At 38.9% G+C, this 21,945-nt stretch overlaps 1 protein-coding gene across 1 annotated transcript in view; it reads right to left on the reverse strand.

Annotated features, from left to right (window-relative positions):
- LOC134743272 (uncharacterized) overlaps positions 1 to 21,945 on the reverse strand; it is a 123,036-nt gene that overhangs the window by 13,173 nt on the left and 87,918 nt on the right. The window contains exons 2-8 of the mRNA XM_063676683.1: positions 16,243 to 16,364; positions 5,825 to 6,026; positions 5,320 to 5,405; positions 2,499 to 2,628; positions 1,920 to 2,045; positions 964 to 1,076; positions 580 to 686 (exon numbers count right to left, since the gene is read on the reverse strand). Coding sequence (XP_063532753.1) covers positions 580 to 686; positions 964 to 1,076; positions 1,920 to 2,045; positions 2,499 to 2,628; positions 5,320 to 5,405; positions 5,825 to 6,026; positions 16,243 to 16,364 — 886 coding nt within the window. The remainder of the gene's footprint in view (positions 1 to 579; positions 687 to 963; positions 1,077 to 1,919; positions 2,046 to 2,498; positions 2,629 to 5,319; positions 5,406 to 5,824; positions 6,027 to 16,242; positions 16,365 to 21,945) is intronic.

The following is a 21,945-nucleotide window of genomic DNA, read 5'->3' on the forward strand; positions in this document are numbered from 1 at the left end:
TGTAGTGCCTTAATTAAAGCAGATTGAATTTTGTATGAAAATCGAACCACCTTAATAAACATGTGCGAAAAAGTTTGCTGCGTATAATTTTTGTCCTTATTCGCAATTAATTTTTACCAATAAAATCGAAAAATGTAGAATGACTTCTTCCTAAACGTTCACATCCGAGAACAGTACCTAATAAAAACTTCCTACAAAAAAATCCATACAAAATGACCGATGAAGATATTATACGAGGCAACTTAGCATACAAACTAAGTTTACGCTCGAGCGGCTGCGACCAGCCGGGCTAGCACATGATTGGCGCGAGAGTATCTCGCCGCGACATAGACTACCTGTCCCTCTTTAATTCATACAGTTAGTAAAAAATGGGTAGTCTATCTCGCGGCGAGATACTGTCGCGCCAATCATGTGCTCGGCCTACTGCGCGGCGTCTGACGCGATATCAATTTAAAATAAATGCAAGCATAGGCCTCCCCGCTCCGTCACAAAACGCACGCTCGACCCTGATCGCAATCTCTCGACGCAATGCTACTCGAGTGCTCGCGCAGATACTCGCCACTCAGGTCGTACACTTACTGGTATCGAGCGGAGTATGCCGCAACGGGTCGTGGCTCACGTGCCGTTGTGGGCGCCACGCGTACAGCCCGGGGCAGGAACGTGGACCCGACGCGTCCGACTCCTCGCTAAAAATATACAAAACAAATCAAAACTTTAGTCATGTAAAGAATCAACCATACGATACTCATAATGCGCTTAAAAGCTGTGTGGAAAACGCAAGAAGTGATTACTTATCGTTCGTATGGAACGTGATGGACGAGTCACGTCCCATTGCGTTTACGGTGCGTCAATGTCTTTTGAGCAGCGGTAGTTTTGATACTTTTCAATGCTTTGTTGTCAATTGCCGAGAAAAAATTCCTTTACCCACATTGAAAAGCGATCAAAAGAATTCGAACGGCATACCTCTCATAGCTGATGTTAGGCGCGTAACCCCACGGCGCATCGTCCAAGCTCTCCTTAATCTCGGCGAGGTTGCTCACTATCTCGGGGAATAGCGGCCGCGCTTTAGGATCGTACTGCAACAAGCAACATGTGAATAGTTTGGAGTTCCATTAAAACACTAAAGGACTGTGATCCAATTTTTATAATCATCGCATTAATAATTCAAGGAAAATTATAGTAGGTTTGTTAGATATAGAATACAGCGATAATTGCAGAAAGACGAAATAACGTTTGAAAGGGAACCTAGAATTTCGGCATTGTTCATGTTGAAATCTACGAAGATTGCGAAGCAGCATTAAAGACGTCGGAACTCCAACGCGGCTTATTCATCACACCAGTTCATTAAACGTAGTCTACACAAGACGTGAAAGATGAATAAGTGTTTGTAAAAGTTGTTCGTATGAGGACTATAAAGCACACAACTCACGATGTAACGGTTGAAAGAGTCGTAAAAAGTCTGGCACTGTGTACGGTACACAAGTTGGGAGGGGAGGAGAGGCATACACTGTCATGTAATTATTAATCTCCACGAGGGTCAGCTGATCGTGTAGCTCAGATGTGTAAGGGAAGGGACATAAAGCTGTTTTCATAAGGATCACAAGGTGATCATGTCATGTAACACAAAAAGAACAGAAAAAGTAAGGGCAAATCGCCTAGCGTGGTACGGGCATGTGATGCGGAGGGATGAAAGTCATGTGACGAGAAAGGTATTAAGAATGAATGTGGAGGGAGGTACGAGGATAGGAAAACCGAGGAAAAGGTGGATGAACTGTGTGAGAGATGATATGAATCGAACGCAAGTGAATGATGAGATGACGGGTGACAGAGAGGTATGGATGAAAAAGACATGCTGCGCCGACCCCAAGTGAATGGGACAAGGGCAAGCGAATGATGACAAGGTGATCAACACAACTCACGATGCAACAGTTGAAGGCGAGCCTCAGAAAGTCCGGCACGGTCTGTTCGTCGCACAGCTCCAAAAACGCCATGTAGTTGAGGCCAAAATTGTCCGTGCGCGGGAGCACGTCCGGATCGGCGTCCACCTGAAACATTATGAAGCGTTAGTCGTCATTCGTCGCCAGGATCGACAAAAACCTTTCTCAAGCCAAGAGAATATATTTCCTACATGATTTAAAACTTTGTTTCAAAGTGATAGAGTTTAATTTAGCATAATTTCTGACACTCTTATGCCTTTGGTTAAACAACGCGCCCTTCTCGAGCACCTCGCATGCATAATGTAAATTAATCTTGTAGTTATACGAACACGATTACGGCAAAAGCACCAACTTTTGTAAATGCCTTGGTGCCGCGCAGTTTTAAAATGTTACATCTCTACTTTCGATAATCTTGATTCTGTTAATGTTCGACTTTTGGTAGTTGGCGCTGGTTTGAGGCAAGGCAGTGCTGAGTGGTTCATCATTATCATTAGACGTCTTACTGCCAGGTACAGATATTGGGCTATAAACCCCATGTTAGCGGATTGGGGTGGTTCTTACCCTGGCGATCAGCTGGCACAGTATGATGCCGTAGGAGAAGATGTCGGAATGGTGGTCGTACCAGCGGCCGCGCAGGCACTCGGGCGACATCCACCACGGGGAGCCCACGCTTGGCAGCCGGTAGCCATTGCTGTAAAACCCATCTAGTAGTTAGTTACATCATGAAAATCATGATACACAGATATATCACTTGGGATTCGGACTAATTTCACATGAATTTCACAGTAAATAATTCTGACGCGCGATATACGAATAGATACGTCGTCGTCGTTTCGAGAACTTACTAGACTTCTTAGTCTCTGCTTGACATGTTGAAAACATTTATTTCATAGCGAATCCTTGACTATCTCTATTACCAATTAGACATTTATTTCATTCTAAAACAACTCAAAATATCTACGCATTATGATGGATCGATAACACATCACAGAAAATGCTATTCTAGGTAATTCTGTAATGTGCCATTTTGGGACACAAACGTATACTTATAAGCGGCAGATAAAATTATTAGAAAAAATACGAAACTACATGGAATCCCATACAAATTTTTTTTAATTTTCTCATTTACCCCCCAAAAGTGGCCCCATGTTTTAAATTCATTTACATGTCCGTCTTTGGGTCACAAACTTATATATTATGTATACCAAATTTCAACTTAATTGGTCCAGTGACCAGTAGTTTCGGAGAAAATAAGCTGTGACAGACGGACAGACACACGAGTGATCCTATAAGGGTTCCTTTTTTTTTCTTTTGAGGTACGGAACCCTAAAAATCAAAATAGCACGTAAATCGTTGCACATCGTACACGTAAGTCTGGGCTTCAAGTAATACTATTTGTAAATACTTACTAGTATAATCAGCTGTTATTTCTGTGAGCTATAAAACCACGTGGCATTGAACTAGTTATGAATGAACTAACATCAATACTGTTGACTGCTCAAAGGTGAACCTTATGTATTTTAAATAAGGTTTAAGAACTATGAGTTAACAGTGTGGACGATAGAAATCTACCCACGTTTTCTTGGCGTGCGACGGACTACACAGAACATTACGTAATATGTAAATTAATCCTAATTGTATTGCCAAGTTTTTTTACAACATTCCTTTTTGTTTTGCTTCTAAAAATAACTGGTAAAGGTTGACGATTATAAAAATAACTTTCATACTCGTATGTGTTCAAATGTTTGGTGTTTGTTTCTGTTTGACAGAATCACAGAATAAGTCATAGTACTACCGTACAGAAAGGACACTTCCTACAAACCCGAAGTTTGACAGCGATTCAGGGACGAATCATGCTGTCCCTTTCTAATGTATGGCACTATTTAGGGTTGTCAAAATTCAAGTCATTATCTTATCTGTGGTCGTACACGCAAAGGGACGTCAAGTTGTGCCAACCCTAATAATTGCTCGGAGCAATGCTGAGCCGAACGGAGCCGAGTTTGCCCGAAAGGAGGTCTCCCCACTGACAGAATGTGTTTTTTTTCCGACTGCTGAAGAAGGTTGTGTTTTTCGGGCGTACGTATGTTTGTATAATTCTTTGGCACGTCCTACGGGTTAAGATATTATACTTAAAATAATCAGAAAAAACAAAATGGCAGATTTTCGCACCAAAATCGCTATCGAAGCCCTTCCGCAGATGAGTTATTTTAATATCTTTAATTCGATTTGTATTATTACAATAACTTTTAGATAAAATTAGTTAGAGGCGTTACTAAAGCCTGACCAGTAATATATGATCATTGTCAAGAGGGCGCTGTTCTTTCTCATGTATAGGGTGACAGTTCAGTATAGTATGAAAAAATTGTTTCAGTGAAATTCCGCAACATGGCGCGTGATCATATATTCCTGGTCAGACTTTACATGACATGGGTACACGATTGTTAAAAAAATCTAAAATAAAGCATGCTAGAAAATCGGATCAAGCCTTAGCATATCTCGCCCTTAGTACATTTTAAAAATCGTTATTTTCTGATGTTGTTAAGGCCATTTCCATTAAAAAACATTCGCGATTATTCGTAGATTTTCTTTTAAATTTCATGGACTGTGTCCAATAGTGTCTATGCATGACAAACAGTTATTCCGATGCATATATTATGAAAATGCATTAAAGCACTACGTTAGCAAGTTGACGTTATCTTATACCGCACGCAAAATCTAATAACATTAAAACTTGCACATTTCACACGCATATGGTTTTTTTTAATGTGATTCTTATGCTAACGATGTTAGGGACGCTTGTATAATTATTGAATTTATTGGAATAAGAGGTGACGTAAATTATTATATAAAATGGTGGGCGACTCTCACCTAATTGCTGGAGCGTTAATTAATTTAGTAATATTACTATAGTATGTATGTCGATCAAAATGAATAATTATATTTTTATGTTAGTTTAAAAAACGGTGAATGGATAGCAGTTCGTCATTCTTAGGGCTCCGTAGTCGACTTGTTTTACAAGTTTAAAGTGGATTCTTGTAAACAAAAAAGGATGGCCGGTTGTTGAGTGTTGAGACCATGCCGAAAGGAAACTTGGGTTGTTCTCCTCTACAGGTCGTATTTCTTTACCGATTTTCGTAAAATTATGATGTACTTAAGCATGTTCGATAATGACATGAATTTTTGGTTGATCCAGTTTTTGGATTTTCTTAAATGACGGAGCCATGGGGGTTTACATCTCATATATAGAGCCACACTCTCATATAGTTTAAGGTATAAATAATATGTCGAAGGCGAGAAGGTCAACACTAATTGTTGACCTATTCGCCTTCCATAGATCTGGGCGCACCCTATTTGTAAAGGATATAATTGTAAGAATACTTACACTTGATGAGGTATTTTAGCGGCGAGACCGAAGTCGGCCACGACTGCGGTGAAGTCTCCTTCTCCATGCTTTCTTACTAATACATTCTGTAAAAAAGTTAAAATGAATTACTAACTATACTTTTTAAACACAAAGATAAGAATAGTCAATAAAGGATGAAATAGCATTGTTGCAATAAACAATGAAACGGATCGAGTCTTATCAATATTTTTAGGTATCCAAGATCAAGGTCGCGACATCGATGAGACAGGGTTGCACGGTCATTTGTCAGGATTGCGGGGGGACTCGGCGAGTGTCAGGGTATACTAGAAACCTCAACTAACCACTAAAAGTTTGACTGTACTAAGAGTTTGGAGTTGGACTAGAAGTTTATGCTGTAGCTATACAGCATTTGGTGGCAAGGGGATAGTGTCCCAATGGGTATTTTTTGGAGAAATGACCGTCCAGGAAATGTCAGGATATTAATTTTTTTTACATAACAACCCTACCAAGGGTCGGGTAGTACCTTGGCGGTGAGGTCACGGTGGAACACGCCGAGAGAGTGCAGGTACTCGAGCCCGGCGGCCATGTCAGCGGCGAGCGAGACCCGCGCCGCCTGCGGGAGGGGCTCGGGTGGCATGCCCAGGATCACCTGCTCGAGTGACCCGCCTTCCATGTACTCGGTGAGAGCGTGGAGTTGACCCTCATGTACGCATACGCCCATGAACCTGGAAAGAGGGAATGGAACAGTTTGTTAAATTTCATAAGTCAACTTTAATTCAGGTATGTGTGGTCGGCATCAAGTTTAAATACTGAGTGAGGAAATTCTGATCCGACTCCGCACGTGGGATACGTCAGTACCAAACTAAAACGTTGTCAGGCAGTGTGATGGCAGGTGGGCCAAAATGTTAACGGAATGCTCTTCAGATGTAAGGAAAGCGTGGCGTCCGTTAGCTTGTTGGGTGGACGACATTCGGAAGATTGGTCACTTCTAAATGAGATTAGCGCAAGACCGGGACAAGTGGCGCGCTCGAAGCCCACTTCCTATGGGCCTCTGCCTTTGTTCTTTCAGCAGCAGAAGTAGCTTAGCGGACTACGAGGGTCACTTTCATAACTAATCGAGAAAAGGCACCAGAGTAGTCTAGTTTTTTAGTAGCTATTACTAAAGCTAGAACTCAATGAGTTGAACAAATAAGGTGTCATTCAGGATCCGTTACAGGAGCTTTATGCACCCATTTGATTTAAAGCTTAGATACAAAAATAAAACCGAGTGGTTCATAAACAAATAAATACTACCTATACTTAGATCTAGTCCAACTTTTTATTTTCGTCTCACATAAATATTTAAATGAAGTTGTAAAACACTGCCAATCCCATTAAGCAGCGCGAACGAATCTGCCATCACGTCAAATCACTAGCGCATAATTTGCGGCTCTTTAGAGGCGTCCATATTTTACCAATAATTGCCATCAGCGAACCGAACGAGACATTAACGGGCTTTTCTTCCGTAAACACACACTTTTTTTTATCACAAAATCTGAAATCTAAGCGCATTGTTTATACAGAGAAAGTCAAATAAATCATAGATTGAATGGATAGGTAAATCATGAAAACGGGAGGAAAAAATGTGGTTTCACCTTCTGTATATTGTCGATTAATCAATTCCCATGCGTCGGCCGATCTTATTGCTATATTGTTAGAACGATGAACATAATAAAAAGTTCATTAACGTTCTTAAAGAAGTGTACAAGTAAAATTTTAATCACTTCGTGCGCTAATGAAGCGTCAGAAACATAGAAACGAACTTGAGCAAATGACAAGTTAAAAGGTTAAATTAAAATGGAAGCCTATTTAATCTTTATTAATTGTAATTTTGCAATAGAGCCTGTCAAAGTTAACTTTGCACCGGCTTGAACAGAACAAAGTGAGGGAGTGTCATTATAAACGACGTACATTGACATTGCCATAGTTAGTTATTGCAAATGCCATGCAGAGTTAGCTAGGTCCGACTATGATGATCAGAAAAATAGCAACAAATATACGCCCATAATATATAGGTATATAAGCAATTATACGGCCTCAAGTAAAAATATCGTTTGACAATTTCAGATCGATTCCAAGTATGAGGTAATATTTTTCCAAGAATAAACCCGTGTTATTGCAAAAACAGATTTAAAAAAAGTAAAAGAACGTAATGGATTCTTGTACCACACGAGTGAGTACAAGATGAACTGACAAAGCGAACATTTGAAGCAATTGTAGAATTATAGACGATGTCATAATTCACATACGTACAAAGGACCTAGGCGGCCATTGAATCTCGACTGGTTTTGATTTTGTTACAACACTCGGTACAAATATGGTATTGGATGCATTCAAAAGGTTTCAAATGCGTCGTGGACGATGTGGTAATGGAATGGACAGTTTGAATGGGAAATATGAGGGCAGAGCATTTACAATTTCGTGTAACAATGTTATATTTTCTTGAAAACGAAATGGCGGGCGCCCGGACGTTGCTTAGGTTATGAAAATATAATTTAAAATACAGCATTGTCTAGATCTTTGAAAGGGTTAAAAGTAAAAGGCGATTATGATGCTTATAATAAATAATGCCTTTATTAAGTTTTTATTGTAGTTTGGTGCTTTTAGCAGCGGCTAGTATTTTTTGGATGTAAAGATATAAATAGCAATAAATTTTAAAAAATACATGTAAGTAGTTCTTTGTCTTAAACAGAACACGAAAATTGTAAGAATCTCTTATTCCATTCTCTTATTCTCTTAAATCCAGACGATTTGTAAAATGTTTCACTAAACACAATCAAGTAGCACAGTTGTGTTGTGCAACTAGCCAGTGTTCACATTGAGTAAGCATTTACAGCGTTATTAATGTCATTATGAAGCGATTATGAAGATGGCATCACGCGACGGCAAGGCCCGAGGTGGAATGGTCAGGTGCATGCAATTGCAACTTGCTAATTAAAGTGACATGCAACAATGGATAGGTTTAATCTTTACAGTTAAATTGTTTTTCTCCGTGCTTACATACGTATATCTAGGAGCGACCTAAAGGTGCTCAAAAATATCTGAACATACACTTTAATTTAACGTCTTGATAATAAAGGCTTTATTCAGATATTTGTGAGCGGCCAAGGTGCTCTGATATATCTGATGGCGACTTTACACTTTATCTTATATTATATAAGGTATATATACCCTTAAACGAGCAATTCTTGTATATATATTTATATATTTCGGAGAACTCGGAAACGGCTCTTACGATTTCGATGAAATTTGCTATATGGGGGTTTTCGGGGGCGAAAAATCGATCTAGCTAGGTCTTATCTCTGGGAAAACGAGCATTTTTGTTTTTTTTTAATATGTTTTCCGAGCAAAGCTCGGTCTCCCAGATATTTTATAGTAAAATGAGTAATGTCAGTTATTAGCATATTCCGTTATCAAAGGAACCCTCCATCGAAAACAAGGACGGGCAAAGATATCTGAACACGTACTCCAGCGCCTTGACGAGGTGTGTTATGATATTTGTGAGCACCTTGGCCTATCAGATATATTGCGCACAGAATACCGGCAGACAATCATAATATTAAATATCAGCACACTCTCCCCTGTGACAATAAATTAGTCAAAGATTACAATCACGGCGAAAGTGGAAATTCTTCCTAGGAAGTGTCAAATTAAGCACGAGAGGTGAAATGTTCACGTCAAACGTTACGTCATGACAGGGACAAGTTAATGTAAGTATAAAGACTGTTAATCTTTACTGAGCGATTTTGGGGTCGTGATCCTGAATGTTTATAGTAGATTGTGTCACAAAGGAGCAAAATGACATATTTACGGCGAGGGCGTAATTGTACATTGAATCCTGAACAAAGCGGAGGATTTTATAATATAATCCCGAGAGTAGAAGAGAATATAATAATTTATTCGCAAGAATATGTATGTACAAAGGCGTCCTTATAAATATGAGTAACAATATTCACCCATTTGGCATGCAAATTTTAGGAACATCAACAGCATAAGAATTAAAATTATTAACATGTCCAGATACTCCTTAACAGAGTAGAAACAATGTTCCTGAAGGCATCTCGTTAATTTTGTCTTAAATTCTAAATCATACAATAATAAGTAGCGAGGGATTCTAAAATAGAATCCTGAGCCTGAGCAAGATGGTCATATTAAACAAATCCCTAATGGGACTAACCAAAAAATTGCGAAAAAATATTGTTACTATCGTTAGGCACATTTTTTCATCGTTTCAGTTGATGATTAAATAATCATACTGACAAACTTTTACATCCATTTCATCCATCCATTTTACATCCATCCATTTTACATCCATTATGACAAAAAAAACTCCTATAACTGCTAATCTTCAGAAAATTCGCGTTTGTACGGGACAACGGGACATAATTTTGTGGAAAGCTCCTTTAACGATTTTATGTCAGTATACGAAAAGAACCAAATGCAAACAAATCAAGCAAATGGCGACATCTACAATGTTGACGCACTAGTAGTCGTTTGGAGATTATCAGTCTTTGTATAATATTCACTTGTCATGCGAAAAACACGGAATCTCTACGGTTTACGATATTCGCTTTTGTTAGCAGATTTAACGCTATTTAGCCGTCACACGATTCGTGCAATTTCTCCTTCCGCAGTTTGGTAAAACACTTAGATTATTAAATACGAAACGCTCATGTTTAACATACAAGCCGACGCACCAAAATATGGTTACCTAGTATTAAATACTACCACCAAAATATGGTTACCTAGTATTAAATACTTTGGTAAACCATATTTTAGTGCGTTGCATAGTAAATTTTACTATGTAATAGTGTAAGTAGTGTTATTTTTTACTGTGCTGGATGGTGGAGTTACTCGTGCAGTCTTCGGAGCGGCCAAAGGTTCACAAATATATGAACGAAGTCTTTATTATCAAAACATATAATATATTGATAATTCTAAGTACCATGGTCGTTGCGATATTATAGCGACTGTCACACCCTATTTTAGCTAGACTGCTTTAGATTAAAGCGTAAAATTGATTTAAAAATGATTTCAGCGATGATTCGCAACTCACGACAAACATTGAAAACGGAACTAAGGAGAATCCTCAAAGCCTCCATTGTTCAGTTTCGTAATATAGGAAGTATAAAAAGCTGTCAAAATGGGTTAGTTAGGGAATTAAGTAACGATTACCGAATCAATTGTAGGGGGTTGCGTCATCTGGGCTCATATTTTGCGGTTAGCCGGGCAGGTCAGGCATATTCTATAATTCTCATTGCTTGCGGTGGGGGCGGCGAATTGTGTTGAACCAAAGTAACTGAGATCCTTAACAACTTTGGATATGGAGAACAAATTTATTAGGCCCGTGGAACCGTGAACGATAGTAGTGCCGCCTATTAGCGTTGGAAGTTGTTGTAGGTATCAGATCATCATCATTATCATCATCAAAGACGTCCACTGTTGGACAAAGGCCTCCCCCAAGGATCTCCACAACGATCAGATATCAGATGTTACCTACATTAGTTTTATTATTTGTTATAATTAGGATGTCGATGAAAATATGCAATTTAGTGGATGTAATAAATACAAAATATTTTTTTAAAATATCTGAACCGGTTATGAAATTGTTACGCAGCATTTTTTTAAGATTTTAAACACAGTTTGAATTTAAAAATGAGAGACAGTTCGAGGTAGAGCAATTTTGACATAAACAGGCAGCATGCTCCCTAACAGTTTTGTATTTTACCCCAAGCATGACACTTGATTTAATTAGAATTGAAATATCCCAAAACGCATTAGTAAAGCCGGAGCAGCTAACAACTTTCGGACCGACCCCATACTTTGAGTCCAACCACACTGTCTTCATAAGTTCATACCAAGTGCTACGACCGGGTACCTAATTTATTTATTTATTTATTATTAACAATATATTAACCCGGCATTACAGACAAGCCAATACACCGAGAAATTAAACATTGCAGATTACAGAGTATACAAACACATGAAATATATATAAGAGACAATTAATGTAAGTGACATTAAACATAAGTGCTGGACAGCCTGTCATCCATCAAATCGCAGAACTTTAAACATTCACGGCACACAGTCGCCCATCTCCAAGCAAACAAGTCACATTCAGGTGCCGATGTCAGGAGCGCATTGAGCAGCGTCAGCGCACGATAGAGCGGCGAATTCCTATGCGATCCTAATGATTATCCGAAAAATTTTTTCTCGTCCCGCTACGACCAGTATGCGCCCCTTTAGAATATGTATGCATTGTCAGTAAAGTCGGTGCAATTTTAGCGTGGTTGAAGTCTACCGCCGGCCACACCCGCCGAATGCATGAATGGCGCCCGGTTCAAGAATAGCCTCGCTGGTGCTCGGTAAGCGTTGAGAATGAGTCGGAGGTGGCGCTCGGTTGGGAATCGGGTTGCGGCGTGAAATTGCATAAGTGCCGTCGTGTGGGGTAATTAAAAACCATCGACGATCATGAGAGGTTATCTTTGACATTATTCGGTTAAGTATGGCAGAAACAAATGGATATCATATCATTTTGGTGCACTGCACATGCACCTTTGAAGTGACATTCGTTGCGGCGTTACTGCTGTGGCTTTGACGCATGTCACTGTCAATTTCCTTGATATCTGGCGCAGTCGCCATCCTAATGTCACTAAGACAGATAGCCGTAACAGTTCTAAATGTATCGCTAATGCATACCTACGACAGTTTATGTTTTAAAACATTATTTTAATAAGATTTTATTTTTACTATTTTAATGTAGATTTTCAGAAGTACTTATCTCAAATAATGTTTTGCCTTTCCTAATTAAATATGTAAGTTCAGCGTTGTTTTAAGTTAAAATACACACATCAAAGTTCTAGAAAGACTATTCTATATTAAAAATGACTCGAAACAGAATGAATAAAGTATCTTTAGACTCCTTTTACCCGAATTAATATAGATTCAGCGGTGATATATCTAGGAATCTGTCAACGATGTAGACGAACGAAAAGAAAATCTAATAAATGTATTCTCGGCCAGACGCGGGTGATTTTTAGGGTTCCGTACCCAAGGGGTAAAAACGGGACCCTATTACTAAGACTTCGCTGTCCGTCCGTCCGTCAGTTTGTCACCAGGCTGTATCTCATGAACCGTGATAGTTGAAATTTTCACAGATGATGTATTTCTGTTGCCGCTATAACAACAAATACTAAAAACATAATAAAATAAATATTTAAGTGGGGCTCCCATACAATACAATAAACGTGAGTTTTTTGCCGTTTTTTGCTTAATGGTACGGAACCCTTCGTGCGCGAGTCCGATTCGCACTTGGCCGGTTTTGTTCTAGCTTAATATTTAATAACAGAATGGAAACACATTTTCAATCTCTCGTTTACGGCCAAAGAGAAACTAAAAAGTTTACTTGCAAGTTGCAGCTAAAAAGTTATTAGAGTCCGCAGCAAGCTCGGTTCTCCATACAAACGTAGTTACGCTCTCATTTCAAAACGCCCAGCTATCTGCTCTGAAACTTTGTTCTTACGAGTACATAGGAAAAGGACGATAAGGTATATCTGTAATTATTTTAGGTAGCTACAGATACCATCGTTAAAAAAATACAGCGAATTTAAGTTTTTCATACAAAACTTGTTGTTACTCTATTTCGTTTGTTTTATAAGCTGGAGCTATAACTAACTAGCTTTTGTCCGCGACTTCGTCTGCGTGGACTTAGTAACCGCAGCTAGAGTAAGAATAGCGCCTGGATAAAGTCTAATAGCAATCATTCAATTTGAGCATATGCTTAATTGCTTACACAAATTACCAGGCAATTCATTAATTATCTCAATTCCACCCCGCTTTTGACCCTCTTATGTGATGCTTTTCTAGATAAAAACTATCCTATGTCCTCCTTCGGGAATCAAACTATCTCTATGCCAAATTTCAACTAAATCGGTTCAACGGTTTAAGCATGAAGAGGACACACAGACAGACAGACTTTCGCTTTCATAATATTTGGATAGTAGTATGGATTACAGGCATAGATTATACGTCATGTCATTATTGTATGTGCAAAGTTTCATTACAATCCAACATTTAGTTATAAACTGAGAACGATTCTCCCTTTTTATGGAAAGGTGAAATTCGGCCGAGCTTGTTACGGACTTTTAATCGCAATTTGAAAAGTTTGTCGTTCCCGTTCAGCCAATATGGCGCTGAAGCTGAAAGATGAGTTTTAATATGGGCTTTCTGCATGGCGTTCGGATGTTTTCGACAAACCATTTAGATTTTCAATAATGTAGGCACATATTCAGATTTGTAACAAATGATGTCAATTTCATTTCAGTTTCGATGCAGCGAATTGGCGTGCCTCTATTTATTTTCTTTCCGATTTATTTAGCGTGATTTCGCCTTATACGTCATCGTGTTGTAGTCGTGTATTATGAGATCTTCTAAATTAGTGTAATATCCAATGTTGTCACAATACCTAAAATACCCTTTCAGATATACAGTTACTCGTGGCTTCAATATCTGTTGGTTTAAACACTTGTTTGATGAGCATCGTTTTTCCAGTCCGATCGCGTCCTAAGTAAACAAGGAATACCCATATTTGTGCAAAGCACCCAAGCAGTTAATGAGAGAAAGAATGTTGATTTTTGAATCATTGTTTGCAGTTTACAAACTCAAAAACTGAATGCGCAATGTAAACTTTTCGATTAAATATGTGAACCATATTACGGTCCTGAACGTACGTAGTCGTCTTTTGTTCGTGTCTTGGATTTGGTCTGACTTTTTGACTGTCGTGTCATTCAATAGTCAGATAACTAGTCTTGTCCTGTAGGCCGAGCACATGATTGACGCGACAGTATCTCGCCGCGAGATAGACTACCCGTCTCTTACTAACTGTATGAATTAAAGGGGGACGGGTAGTCTATGTCGCGGCGAGATGCTCTCGCGCCAATCATGTGCTAGCCCGGCTGTTAGTACATAATTTAAAACACTGTCTTTCAGAAATGAGGTAATCGGTAAAATACTCGTATTTAATACTTGTTTTCTAAAGCATCAAAACCTAAGGGCTCGTTTACACACTGAGTTTAGTACGAGTTCATAAATTTGGTATTGCTACTATAGTTAAGTGGAAAATGTATAAACTAACCACTAATCAACGCGTAAACAGGGCATTAAGAATAAATAATCTTATAAGTAACATATCCACAACGCAAGCTTCTTCAGGTAGCTACAAAATTCCATAAAATCCTCCAATAACAAGGCAGTCAATTATAGTTGGTCAAACCAAATTGTCAGTCTTTTAGGTGCTAGTACTAGTGTAAGACAAAGATAGTATGATTCCCTCTGTCTATGTTTGAAATGAGACAGTCCTTTGACAAACTATAGTTGGTCAGTCGATGTCAGTCCAGCACAGGTTGGAAGCCTCGACAAAAGAACCAGACAGAGAATTTTGGGTAAAGAAGAGGCCTTCGAGTATATATTCAACAGTGGACGGATGCGGGCTAAATTAGATGACATTCCATTGATTCCATCGCCAACTTGTATGATTATATTAATTATAAAATTACACCTACTATCACAGGGGCTTTCGAGTAAAACCTGTTCCATAAAGCCTAATTGCTGTGTAATATCTTAATGGTCATTAAGAGAAGTGGTCTGATTTAAAAATGCGAAGATTATCTCGATGACGAGTCTTGGCGCTAATATTAATGAGATATCTTAGACTTATTTTTTTAAGTACCTATTACACAGTTACTTAAGGTTTTTTTCTCAGTATAGCGACGAAGATACATTGCCACAAGAAATCAGTTGTAATCTTATAATTACTATGACCTCAGGAGACGTAATATTTCTAACAGTACCCTTCTTAACATTATTTACATCATAGTGATGAGTTTAGATACGGCCAATAAAATGCTAATTATCTGACGAGCAGTTTATACTTTTATAACTCTGTTGAAACAAGTTACGTCTGTATATTGTGGCATAATTATACGTAAAAACCATGCAACGTAACTTAAAAATATTACATACCTCCGTAAAACCACCCAAATATAGTACAAAATCTCCTAACTAGGGTCGAAAAGTAACTCGAATAATTATCTTTGTTCAGGGAAGACTATTGAGTGTCGCAGTAAAACTAACTAAACTAACTAACATGGCTCAATGACCCAAAGAGGGTCTTGGCCTCCGAAACGAGAGCACTCCACTTTTCCCGATGAGTTGGTGGTTGGGTTGGTGGTGGTGGTTGGTTGGTGGGCGGACCCAATATTATCGGCGAAACGAAATCCCACAGACTTCGCTGGTTCGGTCACCTATTAAGAATGGGAGAGGATCGAGCTGCCAAAAGGGCGTACTTGGGAAGACCGACTGGTGGCCGCCCAGTAGGTCGGCCCAGATACCGGGGAGACAGTGTAGAAGCGGATCTGCGACAGCTTCAAGCCGATAATTGGCAGGAAATGGCGCAGGATCGGGAGTCGCAGTAAAAGGCAAAATATTTTTATAAATGGAAGAAAAAACTCGGACAAAACTAAAAAGAACAATGGAATTAATGCTTAGTTACGTGTTCAACTTGTGGACCATAGTTGTGTTGTAGTACTGGACTATATATTGGTTTGTTTTACGGTCCATAGAATAAAAAGCGGTACTCTAACAAAACTCATTCCACGTAGTTTACGTGAGATGAATTGCAAGCCCGATTTTTCTTTTCGGTACCTTGCCTTAATTGATAGATCTGTTTCGATTTCACATTTGCCGTGGTTGACTGTATCTTCTTTCCCAAATCAGCGATACAATCCATCATTCTGTTACACAGTTCTAAAATGTCTCATGATCCTCGGATTTATTGTTTCATAGCTCTTTATTAAGAGTCCGCATTTGTGTGTCACTTGAAAGAGAGGGAGGTAATGTACTTACCCAAGTATGTTAGGATGTTTTAGTTTGTTCATGAGCTGGACTTCGCGCAGCATGTTGGGCCGGTTGGCTCGCTGCTGGTTCATCTTCAGCACCATCACCTTGCCCGACGTTTTGTGGGTAACCTGAAACAAGACAGTGACGTTAAGCAACTTTGAAATCGTCCAATTTATAACAAAATCTATGGAACCTCCAGCCGTATCTTTCTGTACGCTGATTTTTGATGGTCACCGCAAGAACCAACCATATATCCTTCTTAGTGACTTAAACCTGGACGGCTTGTGGTACCACAAGTTCAGTTAGGTATAGTTGCAATAATGACTCACTATATTTAGCAGAGTACGTATTTATTATAATAATCTAATCGCAATCATAAAATGAAAATCGAGAATGCTGGAGTTGATTTAAGAAGGTATGAAAACTTCTTCAAAAGCCAACCATCAATGTTGATTAGAACTGGCAAAAAAAGCAAGTATTTTTCTTTGCTTTACTTAAAATCAAGAGTTCCAATCAAATTCCTGACGAAAACATTTGTCTGTATATTTTAGATCTTATTTCAAATCAGGTCAGACATTAACATAATTACAATCTTTATAGCTTATATTTTAGCTCTGTTTTTGAAATTACACGTTTCATTGTTCTAGAAATGGGTAAGCTGCGACCGCTGGCTTGCTCCCAAAACGGAGCAGATTGTTTCAATTATTTTCAAGCCAATTCGAACGTACACTGATATAAGAATAACATCAAACTGATGTCATTCAGTTATCGTTCATTTCGCTAGTAATTGTAATAGCGCGGGCGAGACGCACGATAATTAAATAACATGATTCAAATATCATTCTGATTTCAGTGTATGTTTGAATTTTTGTGTAACAAGTAGATAACAACTCTTATACGTTGTGTAACGAATAGTGTTAAGCACGATTCTGCGCACCATACAAGTGTCCATAATAATATACATTTCATCTAACTTGCACAAAACCGTTGTGCGGTTGATATCATAATCATGAGATAAATGTAATTAAATAATGAAAGGCCACATTTCTGCTTTAGGTTACTAAAACTACGTATAAACAGCTCCTTGCCTAAGCAATAGATCTATTCTCACTTGAAGTAATTATTAGATGTTCATTAGTTTCGTATTGCAATTAAGCGCTACCAATCCAATCCAACCGTTAAACGCCATTCAATACTATCTACGTCGATTCGTCTTACAACTCGGTCGTAATAGTCCGATCGCATTTCTAGATTTCTACTATACCGCTCGGAATCACCGTTCGGCGATGGTGTTCTGTTAGGCTCTTTGGAAGTCTGGGAAGATTTAAGTGCACTATTAAACGTACCGTTAGTAAATATATTCGTGCCACATCTGACCTCAGAGATTTGCAGTTTTATCTGTGATTTGTGGGTTGTTCGCGTAAGGGTTTAATGGGTGCGTGAAAGACATGACAAACAGTCGAGCACTTTGCACGGATGGATTGAGCTGTGTAAATTTTGTTACAGGGAAATGGTATGGTAATATAATGCTTTAAGAAAATGGTAGGATAAGTATACAGTATGTAGTATAAGTGGCCATTGAAAAGTATTTTACGCCAAGCATACAAAATTGCTCGAGCACTCAACGGCACGGGAAACTCTCCCTCATTAATCAGTGCCCTGTTTATCAAAAGCTTGTAGCTTGTAATACAAGCGGAACTCACTTTTTGACAGCTTTTGTTAGAAAGGGACTTCCACTTGTATTACAAGTTACAAGCTTTTGATAAACAGGGCACAGGTCTGACCTGAACCGACAATCCGAACAAATGAATTTTTGGAAATTAGAACTTCGTGCAACCGGTGCAAAGGATTTTCATGGAATTCTTCACTTTTGCCTTTTATATGAAACATTATGATTGCTTTCTTTTGCACGTTTTGCATGTTCTATTTACAATCATTATCAAAGTACCTGTGCTATCAGATAACGTGCATAATGATCTAAGTCAATAATATTAAGTGGTATCATTACCGTCGTATCTCGAGAATGCGATAACGTAAAGTCTATTGCACGAGTTTGCATTTAAATAGATTGAGAGAAAATTGAGGATTTGCAAGGTTGATTTCTAATCTTGAGTTTCTATAAGACAATGTTTACTTGCTTGATTTCAAAGTAGCAGTCTACGCAAGTTTCTGTGTATAAAAGTACAACTACATAAAACTATCATTTAGTGCAGAAAACTATGCCAGAAATAGGTATTAGTACTTATTAGTCCCTACAGGTTGCTTTTCAGCGAAAAAAATCATCTTGAGGAAATCTGCTGAAACTAAAAGATTAGGTGTCCCCAATTGGATTTGATTGGAAGTATGCTAGCGCCCAAAATATTGCTCGAATCCTCTTGTACAATAAGAAGATAGTGGTGCCCAGAGTGGGATGTAGGTTGCTAAGGCTAGTATGATTGTATTTTTAACCCTAAACAGTTACAAATGTAACTGGCACCCAAGTTCTAAGTAATACATCAAAATATAGTGTCCCTGACATTTCTTAAGCCGTTTCACGTATTCTCAATGGACAATCATCAATTTAGTTTCCCCTAATGTCAGGGTCTCAAGGCATGGGGTCCCCTAGGAGTGGTGGGAGGGGGCATTAAATTGTCATTTATATTGTGGCTGTCAAACCAACACTCTAGTAGTAAGCACATTGAGACGTTAACGAATTGATTCGGATGGAAGCAGTTTGTATAAAAGCTAGTGTGACTCTTCAAACTTCACGATAACACATCTGAGTGTTCAATTCTCCGAAATGTCTCATATGTACAAACATACCTACAATTCTAGGATAGACGTTTAGTATTTAGTACGAAAATCCGATGGTATGTACCTACTAACATACAGCAACAGTCTTATATTAATTGTCAACCAAATTGGTGGAATTTTCAGTGTGGACGACACAAACAAGATAAATAAAGTAAAACATTTGCGCAAAGGCGTGAAAGACATACTTAGAAGTTATCATTTTACGTATCTCTTTAAGAACGTGCGTGAACGGTAGAAGGCAGCACGAGACCCTATTCATTGGCGCAAAGTGTCAAGTTTAACATTCAGATTTAGGCCACACGGTGGCAGACCCTCCAGCGCAAGGAAGCTTGCGTGAACTATGGGTAGAATGTACTTAATATTAGCGTGAAGTGTCAATGTCAAGTTTCCGGTTTAGGCTAGACGGTGGCAAAGTCTGCAACGCGCAGCATACGCAGTAGCAATCAGTTCTCAGCAGGTTGATTCATAGCCCAAACCGTCACCGTGGGCGTGTACTGTTACCAGTCTGTTTACTCTCGGCATTACCTTTGTGTTTGCTCTGCGATCGTGGGCACGTTATGGGTAAATTGTGCACGCAGTATGTTTGTATGGCTTCTGTTTCACGTTTTGTTGTAGTTACGTGTTGAAATGACATTACTGTAATCTGTTTATGGTTAAATTTGTTATTTAAGGACGTACACAACAAACGCTTGCGTAAAACAGAAATAGAATTCTCGTGGAAACTTAAGTGATGTTATCTCGAGTTCTTGGCAAAAGTAACCTATGTCACAGAATATAATGGTATACATTTTTCTATACTTACGTAATTTAAAAAGATTGCCGTTTTTTATAAAAGTTCAACCGCGACCGTGGTGGTGCCTGCAAACTACTGTAAAGGTTGTAACAACAAGCCTCTACATTACAGGTATTTAGCATTATATAGGTATTCTATATCTAAATCTATCAATATAATTAGTCTATCAATAGAATCCGAAACACGGAACTGCGCTCCAGAACTCGAGTTGTAGATGTAGGTGTCCAGACCGCTAAGCTTAAGTGGGACTGGGCTGGGCATGTCTGCCGCATGCACCCTGAAAGGTGGGCCAAAATGGTTACCGAGTGGGACCCACGGAACACCATAGCTGGTGCTGGCCGGGGTGCAGGTAGGCCGAAAAGGAGATGGCGGGACGACTTGGACGCATTTTATCCAGATTGGCGGGAATATACAAACGACAGGGTCGAGTGGAGGAAGCGAGGGGAAGCCTTTGCCCAGCAGTGGGACACTAAATTAGGCTAGTAAAAAAAAAAGTTCGTCTATATAGAACTAATAGCAAGAATCCTCAATACACGAAAAACGAGAATGCATCATCTAGTCTAGTCCAATATGATGTCTGTGGTATCAAGAGAAAAGCCACTCGAGGCGACCCTCGACCCAGCTAACGAACTGATGATACGGCCACTTTATTGACTTTATCCGATCAAGTGGCGTCAACACAGGACTGGAACAGGGTTTTATAATGGGACACAATGAGGATATACGAAACTGTAAGTCAAATATTCCATAGACAAATATCACAAAAGTAATGTTAATACATTAAGTCTAGGCAAAACGGTAGGTATTTGACAACATGACCGTTTTTTTTTAAATATTAGGGGACATCTTACACAGATCAATCTAGCCCCAAACTAAGCAAAGCTTGTACTTACTTATATAGATCAATACATACTTATATACAAAGAAAACACCCATGACTCAAAAACAAATATTTGTGTTCACCACACAAATAAATGCCCTTACCGGGATTCGAACCCAGGACCATCGGCTTCACAGGTAGGGTCACTACTCACTAGGCCAGACCGGTCGTCGCGTATATCTTTACTTGAAAATAGTTGTATTGTATAACTAGCCTAATGAACCGATTTTGCATGTACAACCAGCCCTAAAGTTTATTATGGTTTATTATTTTTGTATGTGGGTGGGTGGGTGGACGGAGAGCGTATGGTAGACCCAGAAAGCGATGGATGGATTGTGTGAAAGAGGATATGAGAAAGAAAGGAGTGAGTGCTGAGGTGACGAAAGATACAGGAGAATGGAAGAGAAAAACATGTTGTGCCGACCCCACATAACGTGGGATAAGGGTAGGAAGAAGAAGGAGAGAGATTTTTGTATGTGGGTATTTTTGCACATTGTAGCTTTTCTTCAGTCACACGTTGACCACGAACGCAGTAAAGGTTCGAAACGTCGGGATGTATTAAAATTTCAATATACGCGATATAATCCGTTTTCATAGTTTTATTTCATTTGTCAATGATGTTTAAAATATTGTGAGAAATTTATAACATATATTCCCCTCGTCCAATTTAAAGTTATACAACCCTAACATGCTTTTGGGAATATGTAGGTAGATTTGTGTCAGATTGTTCCATAATATTTATTTATAAGTATTCGACCTATATTTATTAGATGAGTTTCCGATCCACGCTAACACCCTTCCGCAAACGGTATTGTGGAGCGGTGTAACCGAGCGCTTATGATTTGACATAGACTACTTCGCCGTAGATCCCACTTTAGTAGAACAAACAAACATGATTGGGTTGAACACTGACAATCATGTACAGTAACGCTCCGTGATTGTTACGCCATTTAGGGTTCTAGCTAAATTGGACATTCCATAGCGTAAGAATGGACAAACCAATTTAGCTAGTACCCTAAATGGCGTAACAATCCCGTGTGGCGACTGTACGTTTGGGTTTCTTTCAACAAGTTAGGTAGCCTATTTTTCTGTTGTTGAGCTTATTTTCGCATATAGTTTCTTATCCGCTTGAATCACTTTAGTCTTATTTGGGAGGAGTCGGATAAAACACTAGTCCGAAACAGCTTACTAAGTAACCAGTAAATAAAAATCGACAAAAAAGTTATTCCTATCATGGCTTGGC

The sequence above is a fragment of the Cydia strobilella genome, chromosome 7 (assembly GCF_947568885.1).
Source record: "Cydia strobilella chromosome 7, ilCydStro3.1, whole genome shotgun sequence".
Lineage (NCBI taxonomy): Eukaryota > Metazoa > Arthropoda > Insecta > Lepidoptera > Tortricidae > Cydia > Cydia strobilella.